The sequence below is a fragment of the Podarcis melisellensis genome, assembly GCF_964234715.1.
Source record: "Podarcis melisellensis genome assembly, chromosome: 8".
Lineage (NCBI taxonomy): Eukaryota > Metazoa > Chordata > Lepidosauria > Squamata > Lacertidae > Podarcis > Podarcis melisellensis.
Genome location: NC_138540.1, coordinates 89,208,519 through 89,231,828, shown reverse-complemented (window position 1 = coordinate 89,231,828; position 23,310 = coordinate 89,208,519). Strand labels below are relative to the sequence as shown.

General features: G+C 47.9%; 1 protein-coding gene across 3 annotated transcripts in view; it reads right to left on the bottom strand.

The window, feature by feature from the left end:
• Positions 1-18,062, bottom strand: part of LOC309376123 (neuroglobin-like) — a 47,844-nt gene extending 29,782 nt beyond the window's left edge. The window contains exons 1-2 of one of the 3 annotated variants that reach the window (XM_081922319.1): positions 17,645-18,062; positions 9,479-9,758 (exon numbers count right to left, since the gene is read on the bottom strand). In XM_081922319.1, coding sequence (XP_081778445.1) covers positions 9,479-9,758; positions 17,645-17,825 — 461 coding nt within the window. In that variant the 5' untranslated portion in view covers positions 17,826-18,062. Of the gene's footprint in view, positions 1-9,478; positions 9,759-13,066; positions 13,349-14,920; positions 14,976-17,644 lie in introns of those variants that run through there. The other 2 variants (XM_081922321.1, XM_081922320.1) reach the window with 2 other exon arrangements.
• Positions 18,063-23,310: the final 5,248 nt, after the last annotated feature.

Sequence of the window (23,310 nt, the reverse complement as noted above, 5' to 3'; positions counted from 1 at the left end):
TACGGAGTTTATTTGTGCAGGGTGGTGGTGTGATTGTGCATGTAAGTAGCGGTTGGTGTGTGTTTTTTTCCGGTAGATAGTGTGTCCTAGGGAGCCATCCGTTTTTTTGTAGATTAGGACGTCAAGGAAGGGAAGTTGGTTGTTGGCTTCTATTTCCATAGTGAATTGTATTTTGGGGTGTAGGCTGTTGAGATGTGTGAGGAAGCTATCCAGTTTTTCGGATGCTGCACCCCCCTGCAATCCCTACACAGATCTGGCTGACACAAGCCACAAAACCACAGCTCGCCCCTATACACGAAGCCAAGCCAGAGCACAACTAAGTGCAGTACAGCCATCTTCTCAGAAAAACTCTTCACAAAGTTCAAGAGGTCAAGACACAAAGACTTTAGCAACTAATCCACACCTAATGACCCACCTAAGTGGTACTCAGGATATCACTCAAGAAATCACTCAGGATATCCCTCAAGTAATTAAGGAACAAAAGAAGAAAAGGCACACTAGCCTGGGAACTTCCTCTCTGCCCAGAACATTGGAGGCTATACACCACACCCCCTCAACAGTATTTATAGGAACTCAAACACTGAGATCCTGCTCTGTTCCAGTAACAAGAAGCCGAAAGCACCAGCCTGAAGATGACGAGTGAGACCTCGTCGAAACGTCGCCTAGACACCCCAACTTTTACACGGGAAGACACCCGAGGACACCAAAACCTGCATATATATATATATATATATATATATAAAGGAAGGTCCAGGGCTGATAAAAGAAAGTACTTTTTCAGCGCTCAGTGAAACTGTGGAACTCACTGCCACCAACTCGGATGGACAAATTCACGGAGGAAAGAAAGGCTACTAGCCTAAGATGACCAGATTTTTTCCCAATGAATCTGGGGACACTTTCCAACTTCAATGGATTTTGTATGGGGACTGATTAGTAAATCCGGGGACTTTCCCCGGGAAACGGGGACGTCTGGTAACCTTATACTAGCCCCAACGGCTCCGCTCTGCCTCTGCGGCCTGAGTCAGCCGAGCTTCTAAATAGCCAGTTGTTGGAAACAGCAGGAGGCGAGAGGGCTCTTGAGTTCGAATCCTGCTGGTGGGTTTTCCAGAACAAGCGTCTGGTTGGCCACTGTGAAAACAGGGGGGCACACTGGTCTGATCCAGCTGATTCTCCTTATGTTCTTATGCCCCCCCCCCATGGTGAGGTCGGGTCTGGGCCCCTCGGTGCAAATTGGGAGACCCCAACAGCCTCGGAGGAGATGAGTGCCTCTCCTGCAGCTTCTGATATTTGCCTAAGAACTTGGCACGCTGGGTTCCGTCGTGAACAAATAAAAAGTTTCTTCCACAAACAAGAGATCAGGGCGATCCCACCCTGTCAGAACGAAGAGGAGGGCAGGTCAAGTTCCAGAACGGGGTGGGAGGGAGAAAAAATATGGGCTGCCTCCAGACCCCCTGCCTGAAAAGCCCCTTCTTTCAACTGCCTCTCTCCCTCTCTCTCTCACACACACAGCCACCTGCAAAACTGAAAGCCTGAAAGCCAATTCGATTTAGACAGACACAAAACAGATCCCTGGAAAAAAACAAAACACATTGCTCAGCGCAGGTCAAAAACAAACACGCATGCCAAGAACGGCCTCAAGAAGGCCGCACCAGAGTTAAACGCATGTCCCCAGCAAGAACCCTGGAGAAGGCAGTTTGTTAAGGGTGCTGGGAATTATAGTTCTGCGTGATGTAAATGTTACGAGAATTACAAGATCTAAGATATAGAATAAATGTTCAGAAATGTACCAGGCAAACACATACATAAATATAGAAACCACGTGTCTGAAACAGTACAGTGGTACCTCAGGTTACATACGCTTCAGGTTGCACACGCTTCAGGTTACAGACTCCGCTAACCCAGAAATAGTGCTTCAGGTTAAGAACCTTGCTTCAGGATGAGAACAGAAATTGTGCTCCTGCGGCGCGGAGACAGCAGGAGGCCCCATTAGCTAAAGTGGTGCTTCAGGTTAAGAACAGTTTCAGGTTACGTACGGACCTCCGGAAAGAATTAAGTACTTAACCCGAGGTACCACTGTACAGGAGAAACAGTCCTAAAGCCATTTTGACTCTTTCAGTGACCTCAAATATTCCTCTCCAGTTTGGATGGAAATGGGAAAAGCCTTCCCATTGTCTCTGTGCTCACAAATCCTGTCTTAAGGGCGTATTTGTGTATGAATAGGGTGAGCCTGTGTCTTGGACTCAGGAATTACCGTATCTACCATCACAAAAGAATGCCCAGGCAATGCAATCAGCGACCATTATCAGGTATCCTGGCAGACAGGATTTCTGCTGTAGACCGCCTCCTTCTGTGATGTATGTATGATGTTTCGGGGGGTGGTCTTGAGCTACAGCGTGGGCAAATTCAAAAGTCTATACAAGGGCTTGCACACCATTGTTCTGAGTTCCTCCTTCCTGCTGCGTGGGGTGAGTGGGGACCCTGTTGCAACAGTTTAATAAAGAACAGGCTTACTAGCTGCTTTGCTTCTCAATATTCTCTGGTTGGCCTCTGTTATTTTCTCCTACCGATAGGGAACCTACATAAGGATACTATATACGGGCTCTTGGCTACCCCATAAGGGAAAAGGAGCAGATTTTTTTCTTATAAGATAAACTACACTTCCCAAAGATCTTTTTTGGATTAACAAAGTGCAACAAAGCCACTTTAAAAAGAAACACACACAATTCTGGATTTTTTGCAGTTAGGAAAGTGAGCAGGAAATGCATCAAAAAGCGTTGGATGAATGGATTGCTAATAGAAAGCTATCTGGTGGGAGGGCGTTCCACAGGGCAGGTGCCACAACCGAGAAGGCCCTCTGCCTGGTTCCCTGTAACCTTGCTTCTCACAGGGAGGGAACTGCCAGAAGGCCCTCAGAGCTGGACCTCAGTGTCCAGGTAGAATGATGGGGGTGGAGACGCTCCTTCAGGTATACTGGTCCGAGGCCGTGTAGGGCTTTAAAGGTCATCACCAACACTTTGAATTGTACCCGGAAAAGTACTGGGAGCCAATGTAGGTCTTTCCAGACCAGTGCTATATGGTCACGGCTAAACATCAGGAAGAACGTTCCGGCAATAAGAGCTGTTCAAGAGTGGAACGGACTCCCTTGGAAGGTTTTGGGCTCCCCTTCCTTGTTTGTTTTTAAAGAGATCTGTCCTAGATGCAGAGGGTTGGGCTGGATCAGGGCCAGATTTAGGTCTGATAAGGCCCTAAGCTACTGAAGGTAATGGGGCCCTTTCTATGTCCAGCTGTCCTTTGTCAACAACAAAATGTTGCTGTTTTTTGTGTTGAATATATGCTAGATAGTAACTGATGGACCTCATAGGTATCTCAAGCCATTTGCACATGTTGCCATGCAACCAGTCCATGCAGAATGTAGGCACCCTATATATAGAAAGGATATTTTAGGGAGCAGGCGAGCAGGCAGGGCCCATGACTTACATCAGGGGAGCCTATACAACACAAAACACGGTTGCTGTAGGTACAGTAGGTTATTTTTCATTTCATTTTTCATATTTTTATTTTCATTTTTTATCTTATACAGTCCTATCTCGTGTTGTGTTTGCTTCAGGTTGAGTATTTTCAGGTCGTCCCGCGGCAACCTGGAAGTACTGGAAAGGGTACTTTCCAGGGTACTCGCGCATGCGCAGACGCTCAAAATGATGTCATGCACATGCGCAGAAGTGGTGAATCACGACCCGTGTACGTTCTGCTCAGGTTGCGAATGGGGCTCTGGAATGGATCCCATTTGCAACCAGAGGTACCACTGTATTTTGGAAATGTACATCCAGTTTGTTTTTTCCTTTAATTTTTTTGGGGCCCCCCAAGAGAGTGGGGCCCTAAGCTAGAGCTTGTTTAGCTTACACGTAAATCCGACACTGGATTTACAGTTCTATGATTCATGAAAGATGGAGGACGCCTGCGAAGGAGGCATCTCGCCTGAAGGAAACTGACACCCCCCCCCCTTGAGCAGTTGCTCATTTTTACTTTGCTTTAAAGTCCTAAAGTGAATCGCCCGCTTGCCAGGGAAATGCACAAACAACAACAAGAACACCCCGAGTGAACATCCAGGCAGGCGGGCTGCTTGCTCTTGCCATTACCTGGGAATCAATACTGAGGCATCCTGAACGCGGTAACCACAAATGCCCCATTTTCTCCTGGAATCAATCCCTTCTAATGCAGAGAGAGAGCACAGGGAAAACAAACTCAAAGAGGTAAATGGCAACTTGCTCTCAGCATCTCTGGATCCCTAAGCATGTCAGCAAACAAAAGGGAGGTCGTCACGGCGACGGGACTCAGCCCAGCGGCCGAATGCATGTTTGGAAAGGGAGTCGCCGAAGGTTCGTTCCGCAATGGCGTTGGGAAAGACTTCTGCCTGAAGCCTCGGGAAGCAGCTGCTTGCCAGTGTGGGCAACACTAAACAGCCTCAGTCCAGTATACCTGAAGGAGCATCTCCACCTCCATTGTTCTGCCCGGACACTGAGGTCCAACTCTGAGGGCCTTCTGGCGGTTCCCTCCCTGCGAGAAGCAAGGTTACAGGGGACCAGGCACAGGGCCTTCTTGGTGGTGGTACCCACCCTGTGGAGCGCCCTCCCATCAGATGTCAAAGAGAACAACAACTACCAGAATTTTAGACAACATCTGTTGCAGCCCTGTTTAGAGAAGCTTTTAACGCTTGATGTATTACTGTATTTTAATATTTGTTGGAAGCTGCCCAGAGTGGCTGGGGAAACCCAGCCAGATGGGCAGGGTATAAATAAATTATTTATTATTATTATTATTATTATTATTATTATTATTATTATTATTATTAGGCTGGGCTAGGGAAAGGCAGCTTCCTAACAGCTCATACCGGTCCAATGCTTGCTGTCAAGGTACCCAAAAAGAGAAGAAGAGCCTGATGGATCATTCAGTCCAGCACAGTGGTCAGATGCCCCTAAGAACCTAGGGATCTAGATAGACTGCTCTTGGGCCTGGAGGTTCCATTAGGAACGCCCGACTCCTGGATCACGCCAAGGGCCCATCTTGTTCTCCCAGGGAACCAGGTGCCCCAATGAGAAACCCCCAAGCGGTACCCGCAAGAGCACTATCCCTTCTTGTGGTTTCCAGCAACTGGTACCCAGAAGCACAGCCGCCAGTAGCCATCAATAGATGGTGGGCACCACTGTTTCCTGCTGGAGGGAGTTCCATCGTTTAACTACGCAATGCTGGGGTGCAGAATGAATAGGGCCGTGCACCCGATCTGACTGATGCCCGAATCCTCAACCGAAATCAGGGAGATTTGGGTGGATCCTGGCTTCGGCCGAATCAGGTTGAGACTGCACCGTTGGCCTGCCCAGAGCGATCCGGGGCTCTCAAAAGGTGGGAGAGGGAGTCGCAGGTCGCCTCTGCAAAGAGCAACACGGGGCCCTTTGCAAAAGGGCTTTGAGATCTAGGGGATCTCATCTACCCCTTTAAGTGCATACAAAAGGTCATAGGCTCACTTCCAAATTGAAAACGCACAGAAAAGCTCAAGATACACGTTGTTCTACCCACACTTAGGTGAGGAATCATATGATTATATGCTGCCTTAGAGTTTTTAATTCAATTCAACACATGTAATTATTATTAATTCATTATTTTCAGTTGCTGTCTCTGAGAAACGTAGAAAACAACAGGGTATATTTACACGAATTCTTCAAACTTACACAACCCTTTAAAAATTAGTAACCAAATGTTATATAATACTGTTTTATAATTTATGATAATTTAGAATTCAAATGTATTTTCATGCAATGTTTGATACTTCCAGCTGATGAAGGTGAATACATCGAAACAGGACCCTGTCCTGGTCTCTGATCCGTAATTGACTTCTGACTTCTCCTCAATGATTGAAACTAAGATCTTCAACATTATGAAAATGATGTATAGATGGTACATTACACCGGTGAAACTTGCAAAAATATACAAAACATGTAAGAAATGTTGGAAATGTAAAGAAAAAGATGGTACCTTCTATCATATGTGGTGGGAATGTAAAAAAGTGAAGAGCTTCTGAGAATTGATCTATAATGAATTGAAGAAAATGTTGAAATATAAATTTGTTAAGAAACCAGAGGCTTTTCTTTTAGGAATTATAGGAAACGAAATAAAGAGAAAGGATTGTAAACTATTTCAATGTGCAGTAACAGCGGCGAGAATACTGCTGGCCCAGAATTGGAAACAGGAACAAATACCAACACTAGAGGAGTGGAGAATGAAGCTGATGGACTATACAGAACTTGACAAACTGACAGGAAAGGTCAGATATCTACGAGATCAAAAGTTTATCGAGGACTGGGGAAAGTTGGTGGATTATTGGGAAGGTATAAGTGATAGAGAAATAACGTTAGTGGCATTTAAAGAAGCTCTGTAAAAGTCGAAGAAATATTGCAAAAAAGAAAAACAGGATTAAAAGGTACACTAAAAGGCAATAGTGAATTTAAGAAATGTGTATTTAAAAATTAAATTCGGATGATTATCAGAGAGGTTGAAGGAAGTCCAAAGTGAAAAATTTGTCAAAACTGAATTGTGATGTATTATGTATATGTGAAAATTAATAAAAAATTATTTTTAAAAAAAGAAACTAAGATCTTCATGTCAAATCTGTCTATGGACCAACATGAACTTATCTCTGCTCATAAACTCTTATCTCTAATACTGTAACAAATTATTGTGTTATACATATCCTTATGAGTTTGAGTTTGTAATCTCTGTTTGAGTTTGGCATCTCTATTTGAGTTTGAAATCCTTGTCAGAATACATAGTTTTGAATGGATTAGTTTTTGTTACAATTGACTATTGATTTGTGAGCAGGGACCACTCACACTATCAATAGATGGTGGGCATCACTGTTTCCTGTTGGAGGGAGTTCCGCCGTTTAACTACGCAATGCTGGGGTGCAGAACGAATAAGGCCGTGCACCCGATCTGAATGAAGCCCGAATCCTCAACCGAAATCAGGGCGATTTGGGTGGATCCTGGCTTCGGCCGAATCAGGTTGAGACTGCGCCGTTGGCCTGCCCAGAGCGATCCGGGGTTCTCAAAAGGTGGGAGACGGAGTCGCAGGTCGCCTCTGCAAAGAGCAACACGGGGCGCTTTGCAAAAGGGCTTTTAAACAGCCCTGCACTGAGCCTTTACCCAAAACAAATGAAATACTGTGAAAATCCCCGGAACGAGAAGTAATCGACTAGAAATATTATCTTATAGAATTAAACTAAATAACAAAAATCAAAAAGTTTTGGGAAAACCTAGAATTGAACAAAGCCTTGACAGGATGCCGGCTACAAACCTCGTTTCGCTGAACGATTCAGTTTCCTCAGATGGAAATAGAGAAATCATAAACCTTAAATGATTTTAAACAAGAATATGGCTGAAACGCTCCCCTGAGTTTACAAAAAAGGTTTGAAAACCTAAATGGCAATTTTTGAACAGGGCTGAAACACTCCTTTGCTCTAGATGTTACTGCTGATGTTAAAGACTGTTCTTGAGTTTGTTTAAAACCTAAAACAGCTTATCTTGCATTCCTTTCTTTGAATTTGTGCTGTGTAGGTTTTTAAAAACCTTTTTGTAAAGGCAATACTAGAGTTTTCACAGCCGAGTCCTCAACTCCTTATTACTACTGCTTGGCTTTCTTTAAATAAGGCTATGTCAAAAATCTCGTTTCAGGGATTTTCAAGGTATTTCATTTGTTTTGCCTAATTTCTCGGTTCCGTGACTGTCCTTTTTCCTACTGCACTGAGCCTTGGCTCTGCACGCCCCTCTTTCCCAAGCAGGGGAACACACCTGCAAAGCCAAAGTGAACAGGATTGAACCCTCTGTTCGCCAGGGTTCGATCCTGCTAGTTGCAGGGGTCTGCTCCAGCACATTCCCCACAGGTTCATGAAATAGCAGAACTTTTTTCCTCCCTTTTTTTTTTGAGAACTTGGGTTGTACCTTATCATATCACAGAATTATAGGATTCTAGACTTGGGAGGGGTCCTCCATTTAGCCCAACGCCCTGAAAAGCAAGAATCACAACTAACGATGAGAGATGGCCATCCAACCCCTGCTTAGAAACCTCCCATGGAGTCCACCGCCTTCCGAGGAGACCGTCCTGCTGTCAATTGGCTCTTAATACATCAGCTGCACCTGTGGGATTCCTACACATCACAAGGATATTCAGTTCTGACCAGTTCAATTCCAAATGAATCCGAACTTCAGAGTCTAAAATCCCTGGTAGAGGACAAGGATCCTGAGGCCACGTTAAAGGTAGCCAAATTCTGCGGGATTGCCATAAAACTTAGGGAACAAGCTGTGCTATCATAATGATTAAGGCCTTAAATGATAAATTTAGGTTATATTTTAGTGACTAAGTTTTAATTTATGTTTTTAAACTGTTGCTATACAGTCACGGGACGCAGGTGGCGCTGTGGGTTAAACCACAGAGCCTAGGACTTGCCGATCAGAAGGTCGGTGGTTCAAATCTCTGTGCCGGGGTGAGCTCCCGTTGCTCGGTCCCTGCTCCTGCCAACCTAGCAGTTTGAAAGCACAAAGTGCAAGTAGATAAATAGGTACCACTCCAGTGGGAAGGTAAACAGTGTTTCTGTGTGCTGCTCTGGTTTGCCAGAAGCGGCTTAGTCATGCTGGCCGCATGACCCGGAAGCTGTACGCCGGCTCCCTTGGCCAGTAAAGCGAGATGAGCGCTGCAACCCCAGATTCAGTCATGACTGGACCTAATGGCCAGGGGTCTCTTTACCTTTTTATGCAGTCACACCTTGGGTTACAGCCTCTTCAGGTTACAGATAGGTAGCTGTGTTGGTCTGCCATAGTCAAAACAAAAAAAAAATCCTTCCAGTAGCACCTTAAAGACCAACTAAGTTAGTTCTTGGTATGAGCTTTCGTGTGCATGCACACTTCTTCAGATACCTGAAGAAGTTGTAGTTCTTGGTATGAGCTTTCGTGTGCATGCACACTTCTTCAGATACCTGAAGAAGTTGTAGTTCTTGGTATGAGCTTTCGTGTGCATGCACACTTCTTCAGATACCTGAGATACCTCTTCAGGTTGTGTTTTTTCGGGTTACGGACCGCCGAAACCCGGAAGTACCAGAACGGTTACTTCCGGGTTTCGGCGATCGCGCATGTGCAGAAGCACTAAATTGTGCTTTGCGCATACGCAGAAATGCTGATTCACAACCAGCACGTGTGCAGACGCGTGTTACGAACGCTGCAAGCTGTGAACGTGCATCCCGCACGGATCACGTTTGCAACCCGAGAGTCCACTGTATCTGTATTGCCCCGTTATATCTAATTGCAAATTCAAATGTATCTCTGTTGTGTTTTACGACTTCCTTGATAGTGTATGTGAGCTGGAACTGGTCTGTGAGCGAAATAATAAATTCGAAAGGAAACCCTCCGTGCCACACACACACACAGCCGGCCCTTACCTGATGAAGACTATGACCCCGACCCTCGCAATGTCTTTGTGCAGGATTTTCCAGGACTCTCGGATCAGGGCCTTCTGAGACTCTGAAAGGGAGAGCTGCTCAGGGTTTTCCCCCCACTCAGTCTCCTTGCTCAAGTCCAGCCCATCTTCCACAAACGACCCTCTCTTTTCCACGTCAAAAGTTGGCTCCGGTGTGACGCCTGGTCCAGATAAGGCACACCCCATCTTTCTCTGGGGGTACAGATTCTGGCACCCTGGGTCCTCCTTTCTCTCCACGCCAGCTAAAGCAAACAGAAATGTTTTATTTCAAAGATAGCTGGAGACGGAACAAACAGGCATTAATTGAATCAGCTCTCGGGGGAGAAGTGAGAAGCGCTGGCGATGGTTTCGCAGCACACGTTGTTCCCGCTGAAAATTGTACGCGAGCAGGAAACGGTCCGCCAGGCCCACTTTGTTTCACAGAATTGGGAGGGACCCTGAGGGTCATTTAGACCAACCCCCTGCAATGTAGGAATCTTTCCCACAACTCTGAGATTAAGAGCTTCATGCTCTGCCCACTGAGCAATCCCACCTAAGCTAGTTTCAGTTATATTCCTATCCAGACCTCTCCCTGAAGAGCGGGGGGCAGAGTCTCCCCACCCCACCCCAGATAACCTCATCGCAACCTTGCAAGGTAGGCCAGCTTGACAGACGGCAGAGACCCAGGACATTCAAGGGCTGGACAGTCATGCACACACTCAACCGAATGAAAAGGGTAGATGTGCGTGTGGAGGCTGTGAAAAGGGCAGATTCCATGCTAGGGATCGTTGTGAAAGGAAATGAACATAAAGCTGCTGTTATCATAATAGGGCCATTATGCAAATCTATAGCGCATCTGGAACACTATGTAGCATTCTGGTCGCCTTGCCTCAAAATGGAGTTGGAAAAGGGAACCAGAACGACCCACTTCCCTGTGAGAAAAGGTTGTTGCGTTTGGAACTTAGAATAGGGTTACCAGACGTCCCTGGTTCCCGAATTTGCATATCTGTCCCTGGACAAATTCCGTCCCCGGAATGTCCCCAGATTTGCAAATCTGTCCCCGGGAAACGTGGCAGCGGCAGCCTCAGAAACCCGGAGCCAGCCTGGTAGCACAGTTGGCTCTGGCTGGCTTCAGGAGCTGTTCGCTGCCCGCTGCCATGGCACCCACCATTTTTCCTGCACCGCGACAGGGAGCAGCTCCTGAAGCCAGCCAGAGCCAACTGCGCTACCAGGCTGGTCCCTCGTGGGCAACGGCCGCCTGCCCGTGACTCCTGAGCCGCCCCAGATCTGTCAAAACAAAAGGGGAAGGGGGCAAGAGACTGGGGAAGGCTTGGGAGTCACAGGCGCGGGGCGCACCATTGCCCAGTCTCTGCGCATTTGTTTCACAGGCTGCAAAAGAAGGGCTTATACAATATGCATGTGTGCTTGGGCCCAGGATCCTTTGTCTCACCCTCCCCATTACTGACTCCCTGCTGCTACTCAGATTATTTTTTAAAAAAGGAAAAAAATGTCCCCGGATTTGTTGAAAAAAAATCTGGTAACCATAACTTAGAATCAGAGTTGAGACCCTAAGGGTCATCTAGACCAACCCGCTGCAATGCAGGAGTCTCAACTCAAGCATCCATGACAGATGGCCATCCGACTTCTGCTTCAAAACCTCCAAGGAAGGAGAGGCCACCAAATGCGGGAGGCAGTGGAAGACAGGAGGGCCTGGCGTGCTCTGGTCCAGGGGGTCACGAAGAGGCGGACACTGCTAAACAACAACAACAACATGTTTTTATACTGTATTTTATGCTGCTTTTAAAATTAAGTGTTTTAAATTTGTTGTTAGCCACCCTGAGCCCGGTTTTTGAACTGGGAAAGGACGGGGTATAAATAAAATATAATAATAATTAATAATTAATAATAATAATAATAATAATAATGTGAATATTTTAAATCGGTTTCTCTTCTCATTCTAAGCAGCCTCCAGGTTGTACACAGAGCGGCGTGGGAATGCCTAAACTCAGTAAACACAGGGTGCATGTTGCAATTAAAAGTGTTCCTTGCACTTCGACAAAGAGCTTGAGGTTTTGCAGTGGGGGGGCGGGCGGTGGATGGGAAGTGGTTGGCGCCAGCGGGGGGGGGCACTTCTTGCCTCTCACCCACCGGCTCTGCTGGTACACATGGCCACTTGGGAGCCTCTGCCAGGCTGGGAACGGAAGCCTCTGAGCGGCTGGGGGAGATCCATGGAGAGGCGCCGGCAAACCAGAGTGTTCGGCTGAAGCGGTGCCAGTTTCCGTCCGGAGAAGTACGAGGGTGGGTGGGAGAGACCGGGGAAATCTCCAAGGACCCAAAGATGGAGATGGGAATGATGGGGGAACCCCAAAGCTCACAAGGAGCATCGCAGGCCCCAAATTTATGGGGTGCAAAATTAGGGTGGACTCTGGCAATGTTACAAGGTGGACCCTGGAGGAGTTGTTGTTTAGTGGTGTCCGCCTCTTCGTGACCCCCTGGACTGGAGCACGCCAAGCCCTCCTAATATAAAAAGGGAGAAATTCGTGGAAGAGAACTTAGGTCGACCTTAGAAAAAGGATTTAATGTGTATAAGAAAATTGGATAAGTAAAATTTGGCCTAGTAAAAAGAGTTAAGCTTAAAAATAACAACAATATTTTAAGGATGAGGGAAAAGAACTTGCTGAGTTAATTAACGAAATTGGGATGTAGGAGGGGGGGGGTGGGAGAAGCCATGGAAAGAAGGTAAAGAAAGTAAGGGTATGAAATTATACATGTTTTGTCTTTGTCTTTCTATGTGTGTGTATGTCTATATAAAATGTGAAAACCCAATAAAAATTTTATTAAAAAAAATAAATAAACCGTAGAGCCTAGGACTTGCCAATCAGAAGGTCGGCGGTTCGAATCCCCGCGACGGAGTGAGCTCCCGTTGCTCGGTCCCTGCTCCTGCCCACCTAGCAGTTCGAAAGCACATCAAAGTGCAAGTAGATAAATAGGTACCGCTCTGGCGGGAAGGTAAATGGCATTTCCATGCACTGCTCTGGTTCGCCAGAAGCGGCTTAGTCCTGCTGGCCACATGACCTGGAAGCTGTATGCCGGCTCCCTCAGCCAATAAAGAGAGATGAGCGCCGCAACCCCAGAGTGGGTCACCACTGGACCTAATGGTCAGGGGTACCTTTACCTTTAGGTAGGAGATAAAGGAGGAAATGTAGACACGCAACCAGAGATCTCTAATATAATCACTTTTTTCAAATGGTCTGGGGGTTTTATTTTAACTAACAGATTAATCAACTCAGTTTTTTTTGTTGATTAACAACCAGTCGAAGCCAGGAAGGGAGCAGTCTTTTGTTTCTGGTGTGTTAATGTAAGGAATAGTGAAAGAGAAATATTCTTAAAGAATGGATACCTTTTGTTGTTGATGATGATGATTAACAGCTAGGACCGTTTATTAACCGGAGGCGTGGGGGCTTCAGTCCAGCTCGTTTACATCCCGGGCTCGGCGCTGCACCTAAGTAAGAGGCTCCCGGATCGCAGCCCAGGTGCCCTCCTGTGCCCTCTAAGCGCCTCCGCCCCTTACCTGTCCCCGTCGGGGGAACTCCGCACGACAGGAGTACCAGCAAGATCAGGTGGCTCTCCAGCTGTGCCATCCTCACTCGGCTCCGGGATCGCACTGGGCGCTTCCCTGCTCCTCTGGCAGACTCCGCAGGGAGGCGGCAGGCGGTGAGGTGGCCTTGCGCCCACCCTGATTGCGCCCTCCAGGTGCCCAGGCAGCCCCGGAGGGAGAGGTTGCGAAGGTGCTTCCCTGAGCCGGACGCAGCGCACTCCGATGGGCGACTGAGAGGAGGGGAGCCGGGAAGGGAGCCCGGGCACTCAGCCTGTGGCGCCTTCCAAAATCTGGCGCCCCTGCGCCACTAATCTCTGTGGGTGAGACGTCCCTGTATCATAGCTGTCAACTTTTCCCTTTTCTTGCGAGGAATCCTATTCGGAATAAGGGACTTTCCCTTTAAAAAAAAGGGAAAATTTGACAGCTATGCCCTGCATAGGAGCAACAACAATATTTAATCAAGCAAAGGAACCTATAGGGAGGCTTTTCAGGGTTATTAGAAAGTAACCGATTCATCACTTAAGAAAGCCAAGGATCAAATTCCTTAATTGGCAAGGTTCTCAACCTGTGGGTCCCCCCAGATGTTGTTGGACTACAACTCCCATCATCCCTAGCTAGCAAGGCCAGAGCTCAGGGATGATGGGAGTTGTAGTCCAACAACATGGGGGGGGGCCAACGACCCACAGGTTGACCAGGTCTGTGCAAAGCACGATACTGCATATCACTTAACAAATTTAAGAAGAATTTGTTATTAGAAAGTAACCGATTCATGCCTGGCGTGCTCTGGTCCATGGAGTCACGAAGAGACGGACACGACTAAACGACTAAACAACAAACCGATTCATAGAATCATAGAGTTGGAAGAGACCACAAGGGCCATCGAGTCCAACCCCCTGCCAAGCAGGAAACACCATCAGAGCACTCCTGACATATGGTTGTCAAGCCTCTGCTTAAAGACCTCCAAAGAAGGAGACTCCACCACACTCCTTGGCAGCAAATTCCACTGTCAAACAGCTCTTGCTGTCAGGAAGTTCTTCCTAATGTTTAGGTGGAATCTTCTTTCTTGTAGTTTGGATCCATTGCTCCATGTCCGCTTCTCTGGAGCAGCAGAAAACAACCTTTCTCCCTCCTCTATGTGACATCCTTTTATATATTTGAACATGGCTATCATATCACCCCTTAACCTCCTCTTCTCCAGGCTAAACATGCCCAGCTCCCTTAGCCTCTCTTAAGGCATCGTTTCCAGGCCTTTGACCATTTTGGTTGCCCTCCTCTGGACACGTTCCAGTTTGTCAGTGTCCTTCTTGAACTGTGGTGCCCAGAACTGGACACAGTACTCCAGGTGAGGTCTGACCAGAGCAGAATACAGTGGCACTATTACTTCCCTTCATCTAGATGCTATACTCCTATTGATGCAGCCCAGAATTGCATTGGCTTTTTTAGCTGCCGCGTCATCACTTAAGAAAGCCAAGAACCAGTTTCAAATTCCTTAATTGGCAAGGTTCTCAACCTGTGGGTCCCCAGATGTTGTTGAACTACAACTCCCATCACCCCTAGCTAGCAAGGCCAGAGGCTCAGGGATGATGGGAATTGTAGTCCAACAACATCTGGGGACCCACAGGTTGACCAGGTCTGTGCGAAGCCCGATACTGAGCGGGGCCAAATTTCCTGCATATCACTTAACAAATGTAAGAAGAACTTGCTAGATTAGGCCAATGGCCCATCTAGTCATAGAATCAAAGATCTGTAGAGTTGGAAGAGTCAACTAGTTCACCCCCACACACACCCAATGTGGGAAGATGCACCTGTCCCATCTGGGGCTCGAACCTGCAATGTTGGTGTTCTCAGCGCCACTCCAGGAACCTGCTGCCACCCAGAAGGCTCTTCTGGGAAACCCACAAGCCATCCTGGCTAGCAACCATCAATTGTTGTTGTTGTTGTTGAGCCGTTTAGTGGTGTCCAACTCTTCGTGACCCCCTGGACCAGAGCACACCAGGCCCTCCTGTCTTCCACTGCCTCCCGCAGTTTGGTCAAGCTCATGCTGGCAGCTTCGAGAACACTGTCCCACCATCTCGTCCTCTGTCGTCCCCTTCTCCTTGTGCCCTCCATCTTTCCCAACATCAGGGTCTTTTCCAGGGAGTCTTCTCTTCTCCTGAGGTGGCCGAAGTCTTGGAGCCTCAGCTTCAGGATCTGTCCTTCCAGTGAGCACTCAGGGCTGATTTCCTTCAGAATGGAGAGGTTTGAGCTTCTTGCAGTCCATGGGACTCTCAAGAGTCTCCTCCAGCACCATAACTCAAAAGCATCCATTCTTCGGCGATCAGCCTTCTTTATGGTCCAGCTCTCACTTCCATACATCACGACTGGGAAAACCAGAGCTTGAACTATACGGACCTTTGTTGGCAAGGTGATGTCTCTGTGACCATCAATAGCCTCCATGAACTGGTCCACTCTTCCTTCAAATTCCTACAAGCTGTTGGATATCACTGTCTCTAGTGGGAGGGAGTTCCATAGGATAACTCTCTGCCCTAAATCTCCCAAGGTTGAGCATTTTTGGACATCCACTTCCAAGCCACCATCAGGGAGACAAGGGGGCAAGGATGGGGCTGACTGGTGGGTCTTGGGGACTGGGTGAACCCTGGAGCAGCACCCAGGCTGCAGTGCTCCAGGGGAGGTTTTGCTGAACTGCCAGGAGGGCTAATAATAATATAATAATTTTTTTAATATACCCTGCCCTTCCCGGTTCAGAAAACCGGGCTCAGGGCGGCTAACAACAAATTTAAAACACTTAATTGATGCAACAAAAAACAGCATAAAACACAGTATCAATAACAATAAATTCAGAATTCAAAAATCAATTTAAGGGGTAAATCCATCCAATAAACATTATATGAGCACCAGGGCTAGCTGGGTAAGTTAGTCCTATATTGGCCAGTGAGGAGACCAGGGGAGAATTAGCTGTGGGATCCCTGAGTGGGTAATCTTCATAAAAAGGGGAGGGGGAGGGAAGGAAGGGAAATAAATAAGAACTGGAGGAGAGGTCAGCCTCCGACCCACCCAGCGGCACAGAAAACAAACTCAGACTGAGGTTGCAATCCTGTGCACACTTACTTGGGAGCAAGCCCCACCAAACTAAATGAATTTGTTTCTGGGTAGACGCACATAGGATGTTGCTGTGATGCAAGAAAGGTCAAGCTAGAATAAAATTCACAAGCAAAGGAAGATTCACTTTGCTTCCCACCCCTGTCAACACTCTGCTGGAGCACAGAGACTTGTTCCCCCACTTTTGGGGCGTGTGTGTGTGTTTATCTCCAACTCCTCCAAAGATTCCAGCAACCGCGTCTCCAAAAATTTTCACACATCACTTGGGAAGACAGGCAAACTAATGCCAGTGTACTGGAAGAAGCAAAGATCACGAGTGTTGAAGCAATGATTCTTCAACATCAACTTTGTTGGACTGGTCATGTTGTGCCTGATGATCGTCTTCCAAAGCAACTACTCTATTCCGAACTTAAGAATGGAAAGCATAATGCTGGTGGTCAACAAAAGAGGTTTAAAGACTGTCTCCGGGCAAATCTAAAAAAATGTAGCATAAACACTGACACCTGGGAAACACTGGCCTGCGAGCACTCCAGTTGGAGAACAGCCTTGACCAAAGGTGTCCTGGGCTTTGAAGACACTCGAACTCAGGACACAAGGGAGAAACATGCCAAGAGGAAGGCACGCTTGGCAAATCCACACCGGGATCAACTCCTGCCCGGGAACCAACGTCCCCACTGTGGAAGGACGTGTGGATCCAGAATTGGCCTCCACAGTCACTTACGGACTCACTGTTCAAACCGTGTTCATGGAAGACAATTCTACTCGGCTATTTGCCCAATAGACCACTATTTATCTTGATGATGGCAGAGAAAGTGATACTATCTTAGAACAGCAGGAGAGGCAGTGTGATGTAATGGTTAGAGAGTCACAGAGTAGTACCTGGGAACCAGGGTTCAAACCCCCCACTCAGCCATGAAACTTGGACCAGTCACTGCCTTGCAGCCTGACCTACCTCTCAGGGTTGTCGTGTGAGCATAAGATGGGGAGAAGAACCATTTATGCCACCTCAACCTCCTTGGAAAAAAAAGGTGCATTAATGCAAGAAATGCAACAAAACTTCCACCAATATTGCAGGTTGCGGAAGGGGGGTGCGGATCTCATTCCCTAGCAATGCAACAGACCGAAAAGCGCCCACTGTCCACATTTAGTTTGTAAGCTCTCTGGGGCAGAGACCTGTCCCCTGCTTTTGGGGGGGGGCGCTATGTGGCCTTATTTTCCCGTGCCTATTTATGAAATTAATGCAATGTTAGAACTGCAGCCAGCTGGGCAGGGGGAGAGATCTCATTCCCTGGCAACGCAACAGACCCCGGAATGCCCCCTGTCAACAGTCAAGTTTGCAATTTCTCTGGCGCAGATACTTATTTCCGCCTCGGTTTGGGGTTACAGCCAGCCCTGGGGAAGGAGAAGGGCAAAGACTCAGCCTTGATAAAAGACCAAAAAGTGCCCACTTACCCGCGCAAGTTCTTCTCCGCAAGGGCTGGAAGAAAAAACCACCCGGTTCAGCAGCTCCAGGGGGAAATTCCAGAGCGGAGAAAAGCAACAAACTGCCTTTGGAAGAAAATTCCCTCCTGCGCTGCTGTGATTCCTGCTCACACTCTTTTCTCTCCTCTTCTCCAGCAGGTGAATCCCACATGCAGCCTGCAGATCAAGCACCCAAGGGCAGCTTCAGGATCTTAGAGCCTGCCTCGTTCAAACCCGCGCTCCCTCCTTCCTCTCCCGAGGCATCAGAACAACGCCACCACTTAGCTCTCCCGCTGCTGCTCTATTTAAATACAAATGGATCATTCTCCCTTTCATCTCCACCTGAAGCAATGAAAGCAGAGGTTCAATTAAGGCGCAGAGGAGATGGAGGGGGGAATGTTTGCCGGCGCCCATCTGTGCACAACAAGCGCGTTGGAGAGTATTCCTCTCTCCCTCCTGGGGAATAAGGGCTGGCAGGCAGGAGGGCTGGGCGCCAGGAATGGGAGACAGTAAGATCTCAGAGTGCTGCATTTTTGGCACCCGGGTGGGCTGCATTTCCTGCACCCCACGCCCTGTGCTGAGCATTTGCCAGTGCAAGATTTATGTACAGTGGTACCTCGGGTTGCGACGTGGGTGGCGCTGCGGGTTAAAACACAGAGCCTAGGACTTGCCGATCAGAAGGTCGGCGGTTCGAATCCCCGCAACGGGGTGAGCTCCCGTTGCTCGGTCCCTGCTCCTGCCAACCTAGCAGTTCAAAAGCACATCAAAGTGCAAGTAGATAAATAGGTACCACTCCAGTGGGAAGGTAAACGGCGTTTCCGTGTGCTGCTCTGGTTCGCCAGAAGCGGCTTAGTCCTGCTGGCCACATGACCCGGAAGCTGTACGCCGGATCCCTTGGCCAATAAAGCGAGATGAGCGCCACAACCCCAGAGTCGGCCACGACTGGACCTAAAGGTCAGGGATCTCTTTACCTTTACCTCGGGTTACAGATGCTTCAAGGTTACAGACGCTTCAGGTTACAGACTCTGCTAACCCAGAAATATTACCTCGGGTTAAGAACTTTGCTTCAGGATGAGAACAGAAATCGCACAGTGGCAGCGGGAGGCCCCATTACCTAAAGTGGTGCTTCAAGTTAAGAACAGTTTCAGGTTAAGAACGGACCTCCAGAATGAATTAAGTACTTAACCCGAGGTACCACTGTATAAGATAAACAAGCTACAGCTTAGGGCCACACTCTCTTGGCCCCCCCCAAATTAAACGGGGGAAAAATCTGGATGTACATTTCCAAAATTTAAGACAAACGACTTCTTACTTGTATTTCAGTTCAACAATTACTTTGATAAAATGCATATTTTGTGATGTGCAGATGGCTTGAGATACCTATGAGGTCCATAAATTGCCATCTAGCATATATTCATCACAAAATAACAGTGGCAGTTTATTGTTGACAAAGGACAGCTGGACATATAAAGGGCCCCATTGCCTTCAGTAGCTTAGGGCCTCATCTAACCTCAATCTAGCCCTGCCCACACCTGTGGCATTCTGGTCCTGATCCGGGTTCAAGAGAGTGTCCCCAGGTGCTGTGAGCTGCAACACTGTACTGTGGACTCCACACTTGAGCGAACCTCGCTTAAAAGAAATTCCTACTTCTTGGGGAACGCTGGGAAGGAAAGGAGAGAGCGAGAGAGTGAGGGATGTCTCCTAAAGGCCCCGATTTCCCTTCCTGCAACTGGCAATGGGCAGCCCTTTTTCTTGAGTAGGTGTGTAAAGGATCCCTCAGCACGAGCGCCTGAGCCGGGAAACCCTCAATCAGTACTTCACCTCTGTCAGAACTGGCATTGCGACAGGTGCTATAGAACACATAACAGAAAGCGCTTCTTTTCACAGCGCAGAGTTAATCTGCGGAACTCCCTCCCACAGGAGTGGGATGCAAGAACTCCATCTTTTAGTGTGGCAGCCCCTACACTTTGGATCTCCCTGCCGATTGACATTAGGCCTTCACCGTACTATTTTGTTGCCTGCTAAAGTCCCCACAGGGACGTGGGTGGCGCTGTGGGTTAAACCACAGAGCCTAGGACTTGCCGATCAAAAGGTCGGCGGTTCGAATCCCCGTGACGGGGTGAGCTCCCGTTGCTCAGTCCCTGCTCCTGCCCACCTAGCAGTTCGAAAGCACATCAAAGTGCAAGTAGATAAATAGGTACCGCTCTGGCGGGAAGGTAAACGGCGTTTCCGTGCGCTGCTCTGGTTCGCCAGAAGCGGCTTAGTCCTGCTGGCCACATGACCCGGAAGCTGTACGCCTGCTCCCTCGGCCAGTAAAGCGAGATGAGCGCCACAACCCCAGAGTCGACCACGACTGGACCTAATGGTCAGGGGTCCTTTTACCTTTTTAAAGTCCCCAAACCCCAGAAAGAAGGCATCCATGTGTTATTGGCGGGGTGTATGATGATGTTCTTTTTCTTTGATATATCAAAATAAAGTGAAACCGCATGCCAATAAATTCATTGCCATCTGATTGACATTCTGAGGCTCCGGTAGGTTTTTCCATGAGCCTGACAGACCACAAAGGATTTCCAAGTGTTTTCCAGCAGCAAGCTATAACTCTTTTGGCCGCAACCAATAAAAGAGTTATAAGGTATTTGTGGTGCAAATCTTCCAATTGGCCCACAGGTAGGGATGGAAGGATCTGTCAGTTTCTCGTTTCTTCTGGTCTTAAATTCAGCTCCCCACATTTTGCAGCAAGTTGAGTTTTATTTATTTTGGTGTTATACACACACACACAAACACACCAAAATGCAGATACATTTTCACTGGGACATTTTGGGGTGAACTTCTAACAAGCACACATTTTTTTATATACAGCTTTGACTAATATTCTGGGAGCAATTATTCTCACCAATATAAATATTCATCTTTATCAGGGGTCAGCAAACTTTTTCAGCAGGGGGCCAGTCCACTGTCTCTCAGACCTTGTGGGGGGCCGGACTATTTTTTTTTGGGGGGGGGAGATGCCCCCCCCCAAATAACCCAGAGATGCATTTTAAATAAAATGACACATTCTACTCATGTAAAAGCACACTGATTCCCAGAACGTCCGCAAGCCGGATTGAGAAGGTGATTGGGCCGGATTCGGCCCCCGGGCCTTAGTTTGCCTATCCGTGATCTTTATGTACGCTTTCCTTAACTGATGGATTTTTGGAAGCATCGTTTGGCTGGCGAACAGCAGTGCAAAATTCGGAGAAACACCAAATTCGGAGGAAAACTGCGTTTCAATCTCCGCCTTGTTCTGGAAAGTTTGGGAAAGCTTGCATTTAAATGCAGACTGGCTCGAATTTGGCCCCCACCCCTACGTCCGCAGATGTCCTTTCTGTCTGCATTTGCAAAAGGATTCCGGGTGCTTTTGGCTATTTTGTGTGTGTGTGGTGGATCAGGAAAGGAGGGGCTACAATGGGGATCATGTTCCATGCTCAGCCAAGCACAATGTTCTGGCTTCTGTCGAATTATCAAAATGTTCTCCAAGTTTGCAGCGTCATTTAATACGGAGCGGGGGGAACCTTTGACCAGCACTTTGATACACGACTGCAAGCTCTCTCAAGCCTGATCTCTTTCCCCAACGGAGCAATTCATGGAATCATGTTTCCCATCCGGCCAGCCGTTTTGCACTAATCTGAGCAGGAAACACTCAGAATGAGAAAGGGAATTTTGGCAGGATGGTCGTTTTTAAAACGATGCCTTCTTACCCAGCCATGACAGATTGACCTTGAACCACCTTGCCAGGCCCTGCTGAACCGCGGTTCAGAAGGGGGAGTGAAGTTCAGTTTTTAAAGAGCCTTTTTTGGGGGTGGGGGAGGGGACAGGTGAGCGATTTGTGACGAATTCAAATCTCGCTTATGTTGGAGAGCAGTGTTTGTGCACGGACACGGAGCACTTTGGGTTTTCTGTAACTTACCGTATTTTCCAGTGTATAACACCCCCCCCTGTATAAGACGCCCCTTCTTTTTTGGGACTCCAAATTGAGAAAATGGGAAAATCGCTCCCCCGCAGGACTGCAACAGCCAATCGCGCGTGCAGCAAGAAAGCCGCAAATCCAATGCACAACCGCTGATAGCAAGCGCCAATCGCCCGCCCGTGCCACGGCCCCACCCCTATGGGCAGTTCATACTGCCCCTATGGGGGGGGTCTGCACCAGGTGCTGGAGAGGATTGCTCTGCCACTGGCTGGACTAGATAGGGCCTCTGGCCTGATCCAGAAGGCTTTTTATTGTGCATGTTTCTTTCTTTAATTTTCCCGTTTTACACATTTTCCTGTAAACATTACGTGGAACTCCCACCCCCCCCCAGCCCCTTCCATGGTGTTCTATCTATGCTGTTGTTTAAATGCTGCATATATGTATTTAAATTCTTAATCTCTAGGTTTAATCATCAAGTATTTGTCTCAATATTTCGGAGCTGTTCATATTTCAAATCATGCTCACGTTTTCATAATACTGTTGTTGTTGTTGTTGAGTCATTTAGTCGTGTCCAACTCTTTGTGACCCGCTGGACCAGAGCACGCCAGGCACTCCTGTCTTCCACTGCCTCCCGCAGTTTGGTCAAACTCATGCTGGTAGCTTCGAGAACACTGTCCCACCATCTCGTCCTCTGTCGTCCCCTTCTCCTTGTTTCTTAGCATCAATGTCTTTTCCAGGGAGTCTTCTCTTCTCATGAGGTAGCCAAAGTCTTGGAGCCTCAGCTTCAGGATCTGTCCTTCCAGTGAGCACTCATGGCTGATTTCCTTCAGAATGGAGAGGTTTGATCTTCTTGCAGTCCATGGGAATCTCAAGAGTCTCCTCCAGCACCAGAATTCATAAAATATTCTACGAGATACTTCCATTTGGCTTTTTGTTCGTTATTTAGTTTGTTCTGGTTCTTAAGCAGAAAGTCCTCTGGGATTCGCTTGGGAAGGAAGCCTGATGCTGTTGTCATGGCATTTTTGTGGGCACAAGGCCTCTGCCTTCTGGCTCAGCCTCCCTCTCTCTTCCTTATGCCCCTTCTCCCAGGTAGCACAAGAATGCAGGAACTGGTACCCAGAGAGGCAGCTTCGCCTACGGCAACAGAATCGCCCAGGACTTGTGTTCCAGGAAGCTACTGGGAGCTTTTGCTGGACGATGGAAGTTTATAAATTGACACGTGGCAGGAAAAGAGCAGATACAGAAACGCCCCCCTGCTCTTCTCAGAACACCAGAACTCGTGACATCCAACTAAAATGAACATTTGGAAGATTCAGGACAGAGAAAATAAAGTCCTTCTTCATGCAACACACAGTTCAACAAGAACTCCCTGTGGGTTGTAATCCACTGGGAGCAGTCAAATACAACATTCCTTGTTTTCCTAGAGCGGACATACAAGCGGATGTTTGGTCCAGCTTCCTGTTCCTCCTGGCTGGAGCATCCTTCCTTGCATGGGAATGGTGGGTGGGTGTGAACTTACCTGTCTGTGATGGCCTGGGATTCGGACTCGGATGCTGAACCTGAGGGATCCCAGCCTGCACAGGATTCCCCACCTCCAGAACCAGCTGAGCAGGGGCTGGGGCTTGAACCTGAAGGGTCCTCACCTGTGCTGGGTCCTCAGGTGCAGGCACCAGCTGAGTCTGCTCTGGCTCCAGAGGTGATGGAGGACCCA